Source organism: Podarcis bocagei (genome assembly GCF_964188305.1).
Source record: "Podarcis bocagei genome assembly, chromosome: 10".
In the NCBI taxonomy this organism is placed as follows: Eukaryota; Metazoa; Chordata; class Lepidosauria; order Squamata; family Lacertidae; genus Podarcis; species Podarcis bocagei.
Genome location: NC_138135.1, coordinates 35483805 through 35498507, shown reverse-complemented (window position 1 = coordinate 35498507; position 14703 = coordinate 35483805). Strand labels below are relative to the sequence as shown.

General features: G+C 41.6%; 1 protein-coding gene and 1 long non-coding RNA gene across 3 annotated transcripts in view; one reads left to right on the top strand and one right to left on the bottom strand.

Annotated features, from left to right (window-relative positions):
- The window catches only part of GUCY2C (guanylate cyclase 2C), a 47210-nt gene extending 39891 nt beyond the window's left edge, over positions 1-7319 (bottom strand). Inside the window, exons 1-4 of one of the 2 annotated variants that reach the window (XM_081209509.1) lie at positions 6045-7319; positions 4641-4759; positions 3075-3142; positions 1287-1502 (exon numbers count right to left, since the gene is read on the bottom strand). In XM_081209509.1, coding sequence (XP_081065635.1) covers positions 1287-1502; positions 3075-3142; positions 4641-4759; positions 6045-6252 — 611 coding nt within the window. In that variant the 5' untranslated portion in view covers positions 6253-7319. Of the gene's footprint in view, positions 1-1286; positions 1503-3074; positions 3143-4388; positions 4506-4640; positions 4760-6044 lie in introns of those variants that run through there. The other variant, XM_081209510.1, reaches the window with a different exon arrangement.
- LOC308595471 lies at positions 3151-12467 on the top strand. The gene is made up of 3 exons (XR_014012052.1): positions 3151-3316; positions 7792-8172; positions 11282-12467. It is a non-coding gene; the product is annotated as an uncharacterized lncRNA (long non-coding RNA).
- The last annotated feature ends 2236 nt before the right edge of the window (positions 12468-14703 follow it).

The following is a 14703-nucleotide window of genomic DNA, read 5'->3' as shown; positions in this document are numbered from 1 at the left end:
TCCCCCCCAAAACCAGGTCGGGGAAACCAAACCAGGTCGGGGAACAGTGGGATGGCGGCGCTGCGCCTCCCCGCTGTCCCCCGAGTTTGTGGGGCTGGCCGTTGTCTGCCTGGCGCGCGGGGCGCTCTGCTTCAGGGCGCTATGTGCGCCGGGCAGCAGGCTGCTATCCGCAGCCTAGGGAGCCCTGCAGGAACTCCCGCAGGGCTCCCCAGGCTGCAGATGTCTGCCCGGCGCGCGGGGCGCTCTGCTTCAGGGCGCTATGTGCGCCGGGCAGCAGGCTGCTATCCGCAGCCTAGGGAGCCCTGCAGGAACTCCCGCGGGCTCCCCAGGCTTGCTGATAGCTTCCTGAAGCCTGGAGAGCGAGAGGGGTCAGTGTGCACCGACCCCTCTCACTCTCCAAGCTTCAGCGAAAGCCTGTATTCGCCCCATAGGACGCACACAGATTTCTCCTTCATTTTTGGAGGGGAAAAAGTGCATCCTATATGGTAATTTAGAAACATTAACCACTTTGCAACTTAAGTTTTACTGCCTGTATTTTCTTACTGCTATATAAAAAGCACATGAATCCGACTCTTGAAGAGTTTGTAAGTACAGTGGTACCTCAGGTTACAGACACTTCAGGTTACAGACTCTGCTAACCCGGAAGTAGTACATCGGGTTAAGAACTTTGCTTCAGGATGAGAACAGAAATTGTGCAGCGGTGGCGCAGCAGCAGCAGCAGGAGGCCCCATTAGCTAAAGTGGTACCTCAGGTTAAGAATGGTTTCAGGTTAAGAATGGACCTCCGGAACAAATTAAGTACTTAACCTGAGGTACCACTGTAAATCATTTTTAACTTACCAAATGTGTGGTCTGTTTCTATGCTAAGGAAAGCGGGAACTTTGGAAGCAGCTTAAAAGTGAATATTTTAAAGTTCTTACATTTCCACACTTTACTTTGCTGTATATTTTGTGAGTTTAAATCTCTGCTGGGCTTCTCTCGCCAAAGTACCTGCCCCAAACCTGGATCTTAGGCATCCAGGGAATTCTCTTTTTAATACTATACCCTAATTCCTCCCCCAAACAACACTTACTTTCAAGGGGTGGTGTGTGTGTGTGATAATAATTCTGGAACACTGAATTTTGGTTCAAACAGCATAGAAGACTCTGCCAAGCAGGAAATGGCATAGCCAATTCCCATTGCAAGTAGTCAATAATACTATCAATATATGATTTAAGTCTTTTATGTAAAAACAGAAAGTGTTTGAAAAATAATTGAAACATTGGTTATACTGGGAAAGTTCCCTACCAGAAGCAATCTTCAGTGTCATTGTCTTCCTTATAGACGTAAGTAGTTTCCCATGTGACACTTTTGAATGGCAACGTGGAATTCTTCCAGAAATCAACCAAGAAGTAGTTCAACTTCCTGGCTGGAGTCAACAGCCTTGTTAACTTTTCTTGGTAATCACAAGTCAACCCAAAACTCCCTGCAGAGATCAGAGGGGGGACCAACTCCATCTCTAATCTACAAAAGAAAAGAAAAGTTTATCATTTTTATTTATGATTTAAAATTATATACATTTCAATAGTTTTACAATCATTCTAACATTTCAAAACTGGACTTCCTCTTCTTTATGCAGTTCCTTAAATTTATTTTTTGTATTTCCTGCATATTCTAAATTAACTTAACTTCTTTTATTCATCTACTTTAAATATATGCTCTTATGAAACTGCAGGTTATTACAATAATCCTGCCAGTGTCCTTATCTGTTTACAGTTTGTTTGTAAATATTCAATAAACCATTTCAATTCTTTTGTAAAAAGTTTATTATTTTGATTTCTTATTTTTCCAGTAATTTTCGCCATTTCTGCACATTCCATAAGTTTTTGTATCCGGTCTTCTTTCATCAAGAGTTCTTCTTTCCATTTTTGGGCAAATAACATTCTTGCCACTGTAATTGCATACATGAATATATTTATATACAGTTTAGGTAGTTCTACCTCTATAATTCCCAAAAGGAAAGCTTCTGGTTTTTTGGGGTTTTTTTACAAATGTTATTTTAAACATCCTTTTCAATTCATTACATATCATTTCCCAGTAAGCCTTACTACAAGACCACCACACATGAAGAAAAGCAAATAATTCCAGTATGGCTGCTACATTGATAGATGCTTTATCAATATGGGCCATATTTCCAATCCTTTCTTCTTTTGTTTTTCTGCAATAATCTTTATTAAATTTGTTAAATAATACATTTATTCCACTCATTATTCAAAACATAATAAGTACATAAAGAAAAATCAGAATACCTCCACTTTAAATAGCATTACAACCATATGTCTTTAAAGTTGACTTCCCCTCCACCTCACTACAGGTCCTTACATCTTCTTTTTCTTTTAAACTGTGTCCTTTTTCACATTTTCGTTCATTGCTCTTACATAATTAATCAAAGCATATTAAGGATTTTGTTTGGGAGCAATGTTTTTCTAAATATACTCTATTCTACTCCCACTCACTGTTAAACTTTTGATTTGTTTGGTTTCTGATTACCTGTCATCTTTGCTAATTCTAAGTATTCACATAGTTTGGTTTCTTCTTTTGTTTGCCTTGATTTCAAAATAAATATGAAGCCAAAAAGTTATGAGTACTATACTACAAATTCTCTCACAAAAAACCTGGGCAGATGGCTCTGAATAGTTAATACCTCTGTGTGTGAGAACAAACATAAAGGAAACATGCTCCACAGCGTCAGTCCCATCACTTTGAACCCAGATGTCATCCTATGAAGAATATGCACTAATTAAACCATTAAGAGTGCTCAGTTCTTCTTTCTAAATGGTGCTGATAAAGAGGATTGATGCAAGACTTGCATTTCATTTCCTCCTTCATGCTTTAAAATGGGCAGGGAACCATTTTTTCTCACCGCATTCCTTCTAGGGGAATCTGTTGAGAGTCACATGTTGGCAGTAAGTAGGGCAAGAGCCAAAGTGGTCAGGGCACCCCTTTTTTCACAAGTGTTTGCTAGGCTCTTAAGCAGACATCACATTTATTCAGTATTTAGCATTATTTGAATAGAACACTTCAGCTGATACTTACGAGACCATCTGAAATGTGGCAAAGGTGCACGTTGGGCCTAGAATAGTACACCCAAGTTTTTTATCAGCCTGAAATAGAAAAGACTGACATGAGGCGAGGGGTGGATAAAGTTTAATGGACAATCATGCAGATGCAAAGTAATACTGTGGTAATGGAGCAAATGGCTGGAAGATACTAAGACATTGCAGTAATAAAAACAAGATGAGTGTTGGATAACAGAGCCTACAAATGGAGATTAAAAAGTAAGAGAGACGTTATGGCCTCTACAGGGGCATGAATTAAAACTATGTACAGTAGGTGTCTGTCTAAGGAATAACTGTGCCCTTTAAGTACAGTGGTACCTCAGGTTACATACACTTCAAGTTACACACTCTGCTAACCCAGAAATAGTGTTTCAGGTTAAGAACTTTGCTTCAGCCAGGATCCGAGATTTGGGAGAAGAAGCAATGGAGGAGGACTGGAAAAAATTTAAGGACTATCTGCAAAAATTCTATAAGTTATATGAATCATAAGAATTTGCATGATTTGGAAAGGTTAGCTCTTGCAATGAGAGTGGATGATATATGAAACTAAGCAATATTAATGAAAGGTCTAATGTTTAAATGTTTAAAATAACATATTGGTTTTTGGAGTAAATTAATTAAGTACAGTAATTTAAACTTAAAAAGCAATTAGCTGAAAGTACAAAAGAAACGCATGAAACAAGGTTATAATTTGCTGATACTTTTATTGTTAAGAATGCACGGTGAGGGAGATGTGGGGAAGTCCGGTAGAAGACTGAAAAAAGTTTTGAAATGATTTATTTTTCTTTCTTTTCTTTTCTTGTTGTTCTTATGTCTTTGTATATCTGACTGTGTATCTTTATCTGGAAAAATGCAATAAAAAATGTTGTTGTTTTTTAAAAAAAAGAACTTTGCTTCAGGATGAGAACAGAAATCGTGCTCCGGCGGCGCGGCGGCAGCAGGAGGCCCCATTAGCTAAAGTGGTGCTTCAGGTTAAGAACAGTTTCAGGTTAAGTACAGACCTCCGGAACGAATTAAGTACTTAACCTGAGGTACCACTGTATTAAAATGGTAGCACAAGCAGATTTACAGTGAAGCACACTGATACATAACTGGAAGGGAATGTAACAGTTTTTAAATCATGGATTATGATGAGATTTTTAAAACATGTACGTCAAGCCAGTGCTTGGTGTATTTGGTTTCTAGCCAGCACTTGCAACTAGGCCCACCAGGACTCCCCATTTGCCCCACTAGGCCCCACTAGGCCACTGTGGCTAAGCTACACCCAGATGCCCCACACCTGACATAATACCTGATGTCAGGGGTTTGGCAGGTAAAGACACAGGTCCATGCCAAAAGCGAGGTTTGCGAATTGCACGGGCAGAGGAGAATGCTTCCCCTGATATCAGTGTTATGTTATGTGACTGACAGGTGGGTGGTCCTACCCACTGCTAAAGTTGACATGCAAGTGGAAGGGGAGCTAAGGACTTGGCCCACCGGCTGCATCCAGTTCCCCACTCCTGACCTAAAAGGATGATTCCTACATATGCGCCTTAATACTCACATAGATCTGCTTGATGAATTCCACACCTTCACATGTGCTGGTGCGGCAGCCATTGGAGACGTACAGTGACGTGTCGATGCCATCAAATGCGGCACTGACATTCACATTCATGTTGTTTGCTGTAACACGAAATGCGGGAGTGTTAGGTATTGAAACTATATGATGTTTTTGTAAGAACAAATGTCATGATGCTGCAGTCCGCTGCAGCATGAGTACAGAAGAGTCAGTGGCACAGGCAGGCAGGCGAGTAAGTAAGTTATTGAGGGGTGTTTGTGGTGGGCAGCCCAGGCGTGCTGCAGAGGAATAGTTAGGACAGTTTGTTAAGACATAGGTGGTAGCTGGGTGGTAAGTGGGTGGCAGGCGAGCAATGCAAGCAGGAGGCACCCCCAAGTTTAATAATATAAAAATATTGATTTAAAACATACTTTTAAAAATAAAGTATGATTCCAATTCATAATTTTATTTGACAACTTTTTGGCTGTTTCGATTTTATTGATTTACAGATGATGAACTTGTGAATCTTGTAAACCAAGTTGTAAGGAGCAGAGTGTAAATAAGTAGATAAATAATAAAGAGATGATAATTATCTGACTAGGCATTGATTGTAGGGCTGCCTGATCAAGTATGTAAATTTTCTCTTTAATAATAATAATAATAATAATAATAATAATAATAATAATAATAATAATAATAATAATTTATTAAATATACCCATAGATCTCAGGGCGGTTCACAACATAAAATCACAATATTAAAAACACAAAAGCATTTCCTTAAGAGAAATGTTAATGGAATAGCAGACTTTAAACAATCTCCACTAGTTTTGTCATGTGGAAGGCAAATTGGCCACTGTGCACTTATGACATTCATTCCGTGAAGTAGGATCATATCCTCTGTTTGCTTGTATTGATGGGTAGTGACGTTTGTTTCAGTTGCAGATAGGGAAGTGTCTTTCATGTAACTGAAAACAGTTTTAAAATAGACACTCATGGAACAGTGGGGTGGGGGATTTTCCCTGGAAAGGAAGTAGCTCAGGTTTGTCACATTTTTAAGGAACACATAAGCACTCAATTAGTAATAGTAGTGAATCATCGTCATCATCATTTTATTTTTTTATCCCCCCTTTCCATAGTTAAAACCATGCTCAAGGCAGCTTACAACTTGAAAAGATTTACGGTACATAATGGCAACCATAACCAAAGTAATCATAACCATCAACCACCTTTCTGCCAAGACCCAAAAGACAATAAAACAAGTGTGACTACCGCATGGTTCACGTGGTGAAAGACGGATAATACGTGAGCAGCAGTGCTAGGCAGAAAGGAAGACAGCCTGTGGAAGCATTCTTTTGTATAGACTCAGGGCCTGACATTTGACCCTCAAAAGATACTGAAATGCTCTTACCTTTCAGGTCATCTTTCACCAGTTCCATGCCCCATTCCACAGCTGGTTCTATTTCTCCTGCACTCACTGGAAGCATAGAGTCATTCATGAGCATTACATTGATCATGTAGCCACCTTCGTCACATCTGATCACACCACCAGCATGCCACAGAAGCTGGGTCAAGAAGAGCAGTCCCCCCAAAATCTGACCCGCTTTTGGTTCTATCATGATGCTTCGTAGTCCATGCCAGCGTTGCTTCTTGCACGTACTGCACGCTTGTTATTTTAAAGCAAGGATATTTGCTCTGTGCCCACCACTTGGTCAAGTTTTTCTTCTCTCAAATACGTCCTTCCGTTCCCTTTCTTAGCTCCCTTTCCACCCGCACCTGCCCGGCTGGTACTTCTGCTTGCGAGCATATAAGAGCAGCAAAACTTGTGAAATGCGAAGGGGCCAAAGGTTGGTTGTTCATGTTTGCCATTGAGAACATTAGAGCTATAAAACCGAGGCATTAGTCACCGTGAGATAAAGACACAACATGATGGGTAAGGGGAAGAGGAGGGGCCAAGAAGATAATGGAAGAAAACCAGTTAAAATGGAAATAAAATTAAAAGACCATTAATGCAGAAGGATAAATCAGATGGCTGCCTCTTGTTTGTTTTGCTTTTCCAAGTAACTCGTGGTAGCTGTAAAATGAGAGGCAAAAAGGAAGTTCCCGTGTGCACTAAATAAACACTGTGCTTTACTTCGAGTTTTTAGTTTCATTTTTTGTGTTTGACCTGCTGCTAACAAGAAGTGTCTGGCTGTATCATTCTCCATATGTGTACACACACACACATATTCATAGGATGGCATTTCCAAAGAACCAATCAATTAAAAATGCCCATGAACAATCTACTATTGATCCATTTGTCAAAATTCAGATAAATTAACTCAAATGTATGGATTATAAATGAATGCAGGTTCTCAACCTCTCCTCACTGCCTTCAGAGAAAGAATTAGTGTCATGATTAATACCAGCAGCTGTATTTATATTTGAAGTGATGGAGTTGCTCACAAATTAGATATGGTAAAAACAAACACCAAATGGAACAGAATATTCCTAGAGCAACTCCAATATATTGTGCTACCCTAAGCAACTGTACAACATGAACTAAGTAGGATTCCTTGCAGGCCTGGTCCACTCATGAGGCAAGGTGAGGTGACTGCCTCAGGTGGCAGGATCCACAGGGGCAGCAGATCCCAATACAGATCTTTAATCCCCCTTTATTCCTGATACCAATCTTCACTCCCAATTTTTTTCTCTGGCAATGAGGAGAGCACAATTTTGTGGTTCACCTTAGGTACCAAAATGACTTGGGCCAGCCCCAATCCCTTGAAATGTATAAGGGGTGTGTGATCTCTTCACCTAGGTCCTTTGGGGGTGAGGAGGGGGAGCGCTGTGCGGATTTGACAATTATGAAATAGTTGCTTCAGTTAGTTGCATTATGTTTTAAAGGTAGCAGATTAATTTATGGTGTCATAATTGATATTGTGGTTTGTACTCTGTGACCTACCCTGGGATCAGAAACTGACAAAGGGTGGGAGACCAATTTAAATAAATAAATATGTTGGGAAGCACTTTTCAAATCCTGTCTTATCGTCAGCCTTGAAAATACTGGTTCTTCTCCTGCTACCACAAAAAAGCGTTTGCTTGGCTTATTTGTGCCTTTAAGATGATCCTGATTATACTCAAATGCACTTTCAGGACATGGATTATTTCCTTTTTAGAAACCTGTATGAGAATGTTCACAGATCAGAGGAATGGGAGGATGAAAGAAGAAACACCACACTAGCAGTTCTAAAGCAGAAGAAGGTAAAGAAAGAGAAATAATGACAGCCCCTATATCATTGCATGAAGTTATAAATGTGTTACTAGGAACTCTTACCTTTAGCTATGACTGAGAAAGCTAATCAGGCTGAAAGATGGAATGCTAGAAAATATGTAATGCAATGTCTGTATAAGAAACTATCATCTCCAACTGAAGCTGCAAACATTACATACTCTATAGTAGGACAACTGTTCAAATACTTCAGCATTTTCACTGCTGCCCCACACAGACCATGTCTGTATGTCATACTAAACAATGGTTTAGCAAGATGTGATCCACAGTGAGTATTACCAGTAGGTTTGTGTGCTTCTCTTCCTTTTCCCCCTCCTGTATAGCTAAGATGAATAGTTTGGGAGCTCCATCAACCACAGTTTGCCATGTCATCTAGTTTGGCAAACTGGTCAATACTAATTATGGGTAATGTCCAGTGCTTTTTTTCTGGGGGTATGTAGGGGTATGCATACCACTAAACATTTTGTAAATCTTTGTACTTTTGTCCATTTGCTGTATTTATTTTCCCCGATTTGAACTATAAAATGGTGGTTTACTTGAGTCAAAATAAGAGTACCCCTAAATATTTTTTTAGGAAAAAAAGCACTGGTAATGTCAGTCAGCCAGCTTCTATAACCCCATTTTGAAATGGGCTTGTTTGAAAGTGATGATAGCTTTAATCACAATTTGTTGAACCAGATGACACTATGAAATGAGCCAAAGTTTGGGAAAGCAAAAGCAAGCTTTTTAACTTCTCTTTCTGGCTGTGTGTGTTTAGGGGTGTGGGATGGACTGTGACCCTGAGGCTTGCTGAGGTTTGTTCTTGCTTGTGCATGTGACACTAAATTTACTTTTCATTGATCAATCCGCCGTGACTCAAATATTTATTTCCTGGTTAGTTATAGCCATCCAAATTCAGAAATCTTCACTGTATATCTGAAATTAGCATTTACTGTACATAACGTTACACTTTCCTAAACTGAACATCACCTTCTCTTGAGACCTATTAAGTTCAAAAACAGAATGTCTCAACCAGTCATCTACTCAAATTTAAAGAAAAAACACTTATTAAAAGTGCATTAAAACAAAAAACCTGCTAATATGTTGTATACACACTCACATTTCATATTCCAAACATTCATAGATTGTTAGAATGATTGCACCATTAAGTTGTCTTTGAAAATAGGAACATGAACTCTAAGATTACCCACAGTTCCCTTGAGCAAACAATATACTGTAACGTTTATAACTGTCAGAGATTATTTTTGAACAAACGGGAAATTAAACACCTATTGTGCAAACAATCCGAGTATTCAACATGCAGCAATTCAAACTGTTTTCCCATGATGTAGTTCATGACATAAACTTCATAAAGGGAATTTATTAAAGTACTGTCTAGATCTACCCCATACAAATGCAAAGGCCAAATTACAAATTTTAAAATACGTATTCAATACTATTGAGGGATAAATGACAATTAGTCCAGTATTCATTTCCTCACACGTAAGGCCTAACTTATATTACAAGCAAAACAATTACAGAATATTGTGGCACTTTAAAGACTTATAAATTTATTTTTTGCACATGGGGCTGTACTCAAACTTTGTTTTAAACTGCCACTTTCCCTCCCTCAGTGTTACTCCCGGCTTACTCTACTCAAATATCTGCTGTTGTTTCAAATCACCACTTCCCCCTCTCTGTTTTCTTTATTCAAATCTGTACTCTATTGTTCAAAACCAGTTTAAATTCTGCCTTCTCTTTTGCTCCCCTGCTGTGCACCCTGCAAATCCAGGATTGTGATGAGGCAAATCCTCCAATGGGGACTGCACTCTAACTTCATGCAAATTCAGGATTCTGATGCTGCACTACAAATCCTCCAATGGGGGCTGAATTATGACAGCCTTACTTTTTAAGTATAAAGGAAGGTAATCATTCATGGACTCAGGGGCGCCGACTTATAAAAAATATTGGGGGGGCCCATACCGGGGTCCTGCCGCTGGTTCGCTCGGGTAGCCGGGAGAACGCAGTTCGAGGTGGCGGTGTTGGGGAGAGACCCTCGCTCAGGGCGCCATGAGACTTGGCGGCCGGCGGCCTATCTGGGGGGTTTTGGAGCGTATTTCGGCGGAGCGATTGGGGAGGAGGGGGCTTGTTGCCAGATTCTTCAGCTGGGCCGGAGATCCGCTGCTGGGGGGTCCCTGGGCCGAGTTGTGAGCACGGCCTGCTGAAGGGAGATCCAGCCGATTGCGCGACGGGGACGGCCGGGGCTCTCCGGCTAGGGCGCGCGGCTGGCTGGCTGGCTGGCGAGGGAGCAGGTGGGGAGGAGGCGGGGGTTACAGCTCCCTGGGAGTGCATTTCCACAAGGGTGCAATGATGTCACAAGGACAAGAAAGGCACGCGATATGGACTATTGCGAGCAGGGCGATGCAAAGCTCCAGAGCTGCCTGCGCTTCAGCCCTCGGATCACAAACTGCATTTCTTTTCCAGGTTGCTATCTCGATTTTACATCTGACCTAGCGTCTCTGAATCGTGGCTTGTTTGTGCATCTTTGTGCAAGTATTTCTAAATTTTGCTTTCTTTGTGCAAAAAATAAAATAAAATAAAAAGGACGACCTGACGTTATTTCCTCCATTTCACGAGGAAAGCACCAACTCTCCAAAAGCGTGCGCAACCCAGCCCTAGAAAGTTTGCATCAGCCTCGTCCGTCCCCAGGGAGCTGCAATCCTGTTGCCTGTATCCTCCGATGGGAGTCGCAGCTGGAACGATCCTCTTCCCTCTTCCCCCTCTCTCGGTGCGCAAAGCCAGCCACGCTCCGCCTTCCCGATTGTGCCTCGGCATGTGAGCAGAGGATCCCATTTCAGCGCCGCGCTCTTGCCCTCGGGCTGATGCTCAGGTGGCTCTCGGTGACCTCTTCCCCCTGCCCCTCCCCATGCAATCTGATCTCTCCCCTCCCTCCCCCCAGAAACTCCTCCCCTCCCCTCTCAGGCTTCCTCGGCGGCGGCGCTCTGCTGGAGGGGCGCCCGAGATTATTGGGGGGGCAGAGCCCCCCCAAACGAATTTTTGAGGGGGCTCGGGCCCCCTCAGGCCCCATGGAGTCGGCGCCTATGCATGGACTCCTGAACTATGAAGGCTCAGGGCTTGGGGTAAACCACACTATACGTCCCCTGCCTTCATATTATCCCTGCCTCTGCTGCTGCAACTCCTCTTCATGGAGATGCTGTTAGCAGCCCCTTCTATTCTTGCCACTTTAATGGGGGGTGGCCTCTCCCCCAGTTTAAGGGTTGTATCCAATCCCAGTCCTACTCAGAGCAGACCCATTGAAATTAATGGCCATGACTACTTTTTATTTATTTATAAAACTTCTGCAACTTCTGACCAGCCTTGCCTTGCTTTACCTCCAGTTAGGTACTGTGGGATCCAGGATCAGAATAGAACACAATATTGGGAAACAATGAAGCTTTGGATCTGGCAGCTCCAAGGCTGCCCCCAGCATTCCCCATTTGGGCCTCTCTCCAGCCAGAACTCCAGTGGCAAAATACAAGATCACACTCCCTCTCTCCCATCCCTGTCCCTTTTCACTTGTATGCTGTGTTTTTTAAGTTCTAAGTTTGTGCACAGCGACTCTTTAGTTTCAATTTATTGTAGATATGCCATTCTGGGAGCCTTTTTGGCTGAAAAGTAGTGCACAAATACTGTACTCTAAATACGGTAAATAATCTCTTCCTCTTTGGCCTACAGCAACTTAAGAGCATTACCCTAAGGGAGAGAAATTACTGTTTTGTCTTTTGTTATGTCTTTTACTACTGCAAGAAACATTTGTTCACTACTTTTACTTCTTATTTGTGTTCATTTACACTACTGTACATGCAACAGCCACCAGGGGTGTCCATCTTCCAAAAGCACACTGTTTTTCAAAAAGCATTTAGGTGTCTCTAACACTGCCTTTTTGAGCCTTTCTTTATATTTTAATATAAACCTTTAAAATAAATATTCACTAGACCCTTTTGTAGCTCTTAACGTGTAATAAACCAAGTCACTGAAAAACATTGCATGTGGTATAAACAAGTTCATTAATCACTCAAAGTACACAATCTTTGAGATAATGCAGGTAACGGATATACTGCTGATAGTATGAATTGTGGCATAATGCCACAGTTCAATACCCCCCTCCTCTGAAATCACTATTTGCTTTTTATAAGCAAGCCTTTTTAATAGGACTGCCTTGTTTATCAGTTTGGTGATAATTTTTACTTTATGTATTTCTTTGTGTTCTAAATTCCTGTTGCATCTTCTTTATCTAATATTTTATCTAATCTGAGAGCTACTATAGCAGCTAAGAAAATGGCATGGGAACCAGGAAGTTCCTGTTTTAAATGTTGCCTCGGCTATAAATTCACTTGGTGGTCTTAGTCAAACCAAACTTTCAGCTGCATTCACATATCTGCACCATATGGATAAAAACACTCAACTACTCTACACAGTTCTTGCAAGGATGAATAGTCACTTTGGTCATGTGAGGGAGTTTAGGCTGAGAATTAGGGCCTGTCCACACCTCTGCTTGTCTCATGCCTAGAAAGCATGGGTCCAAGTAGTTTTCCGCTTGCCCTGCTTGTTTTCCAAGGAAACCCCACTTTTTAGCTCTAAATCAGAGCAAACGTCAATTCAGAGAAAACCCGAATTTCCATTTGTTCCGATTGAGTGCTAGAGTGGTTTTCCTTGGGGTGGGGTGGAGGGTTGCCGCAGGACATGATGTGAAGAAGCCCTGAGTGGCTGGGCAAATGTCACCCAATCAACTTCATGGCTGAGTGGGGATTTGAATATGTTCCCTTACTCCTCATCCAAAACTCTGACCTCTATACCACACTATGTAAATACTAAATATTATCAGGTTATATGTCATAAAAGTAGATTTGATACAGGTGGAAGCTTGCAGTAGTAAATATATTTATGCTTTGTTCTGCATATCAGCATTCAGTGCTGTGGTATTTTGTGAAAGAATCCCCACATTTAATCTTCAAAAATAGAAATAAGAAACCTCTATCTGTGATTAACTTGTGCATGAAAACTCTGATCCCCAACCTCTCTAAGCTACTTCTCTCCCACTAAGCAGACCACTGTCCATTATGTTTTCCCTAGTGGCAGGAAATACATTGATCTGGTTGCAAGTAAAAAATATTCTTGTGGGTTTGCTGTATGATCACTGTGAATGTGTCTATTGCTATTACTTTGCTTTAAACTTTAAGGCTTCAAGTAATGTCTAGTCAAGAGCCTAGGATTTGACATTAGAATATTGGTGTATTTGAATTACTATAATGAATGAGCTATTCATCTATAGAGCTGGAGTCCGCAACAAATACTTGGCAGGTTGACAGTTTTTAAGATACAGACAGAATGAGGTATCTTTATGTCTCCAGCATTCTCTCATCCAAATGAAACTAAACCTCAGTAGCAATGGTCCTGGAACTTCTCGTTGCTCCCTGCAACACGAGAGGAGTGTGTAAGAATATATAGGTAAAACATTTGCAGAAAGCTCAGAATCGTATCAAGATCTACAAATACCACCCAGCCACTAGCCCCAACCCAAAGCTGGTGATAGGAAGTAGAGTCTTGTTGCAGGAGAAAATGCCTAATAATCCTGTTCGAGAATTACGCCTGCTTACTCAATTTTATGAAAGCTAGGGGAGGACTAAAATGTACTAAGAGAGCATTCAAGCAGCTATAGGGACTCAGCTACACAGATGGCGATGGTAAGCTTGTGGCAAATTCAATATATTTTTCAAAATGCTTTTTAAGAAAAGCATTTTCACATCATTTTTTTAGATGTGTCTAGATTCCACCTGGGTCTTCAGGGACTTCCGGGTTAGCGCCATCGGTGAATGGCGGAGTTCCTCCGACCGGAGGAACTGGCTCCGTGGAAACTGGGTCTTCCCGCCGCGGCGAAGGTAGGGACCCGCTAGAAATCCCAGGCGGAGGAAGCCTGGGAATGTGGGGTTCGGCAGGGCACCAGGAGCGCCTTTCCTACTCACGGGGAACCCCATTTCGGGGTTCCGGAGTAAAGTGGGGTGAGTGGCGCGGTGCTGCGAACTGATTGCTACTTTCACGGAGTGAAGCCGCACAGCCAATGCCGGAGAGCGCTGACTTTTTCCTGTGGACAATTGGATTTAAAACAAGTACCCGTGAGTAGAAACGGAAAATTGGATCAAGAAATATCCTAATTTGGCACCGAAGTGGGAAGGTTCAAAACAGGAAGTCTGCCTTCCGCTTTTTGTATATAGACTGAAGCAAAAACCTTGTAAGCTAAAGCCTGGAAAGTCGTTAAAAAAGTCTAAATTTCCTTCATTTATAACCACTAAAACCCCCTTGGAAGCAGGAGAAAAGGGGGGGGGGGACTTTGTTTAAGCCTGCAGGAGAGGGAGTGAAGAAAGATAAGTTTCCACCGTCTCTAACCTGGGAACAGGGTGTCAGAGACAGAAATTGTTGGAGAGGTTCACTGACTGTGAATGGAATACTTTGACAGATAGCTAAAGAAGAGAAATAAACTGATTCCAATGTTGCCTTTTGCATTCTAAAGAAACAAAATATCTGAAAAATGAAAGTAATTTTCCTTTGTTGGACTTGCCTTAAAAAGATGGATACAAATAGAAATTGTCTCCTCTAGAGGGAGCTTGTTAAATTGTTGCTGCAGTCTACTTGAGGACTCTACAGCTGTGAGATTAAGATCGTGGGACCAGTCCTTTTGACCTTGAATAAAAATGAGTTGGGAGGAAGTTTTGGTGCTTGCTTTATGCAAGACAAGTGCTTTGTTGGAACAGATGCATGAGAA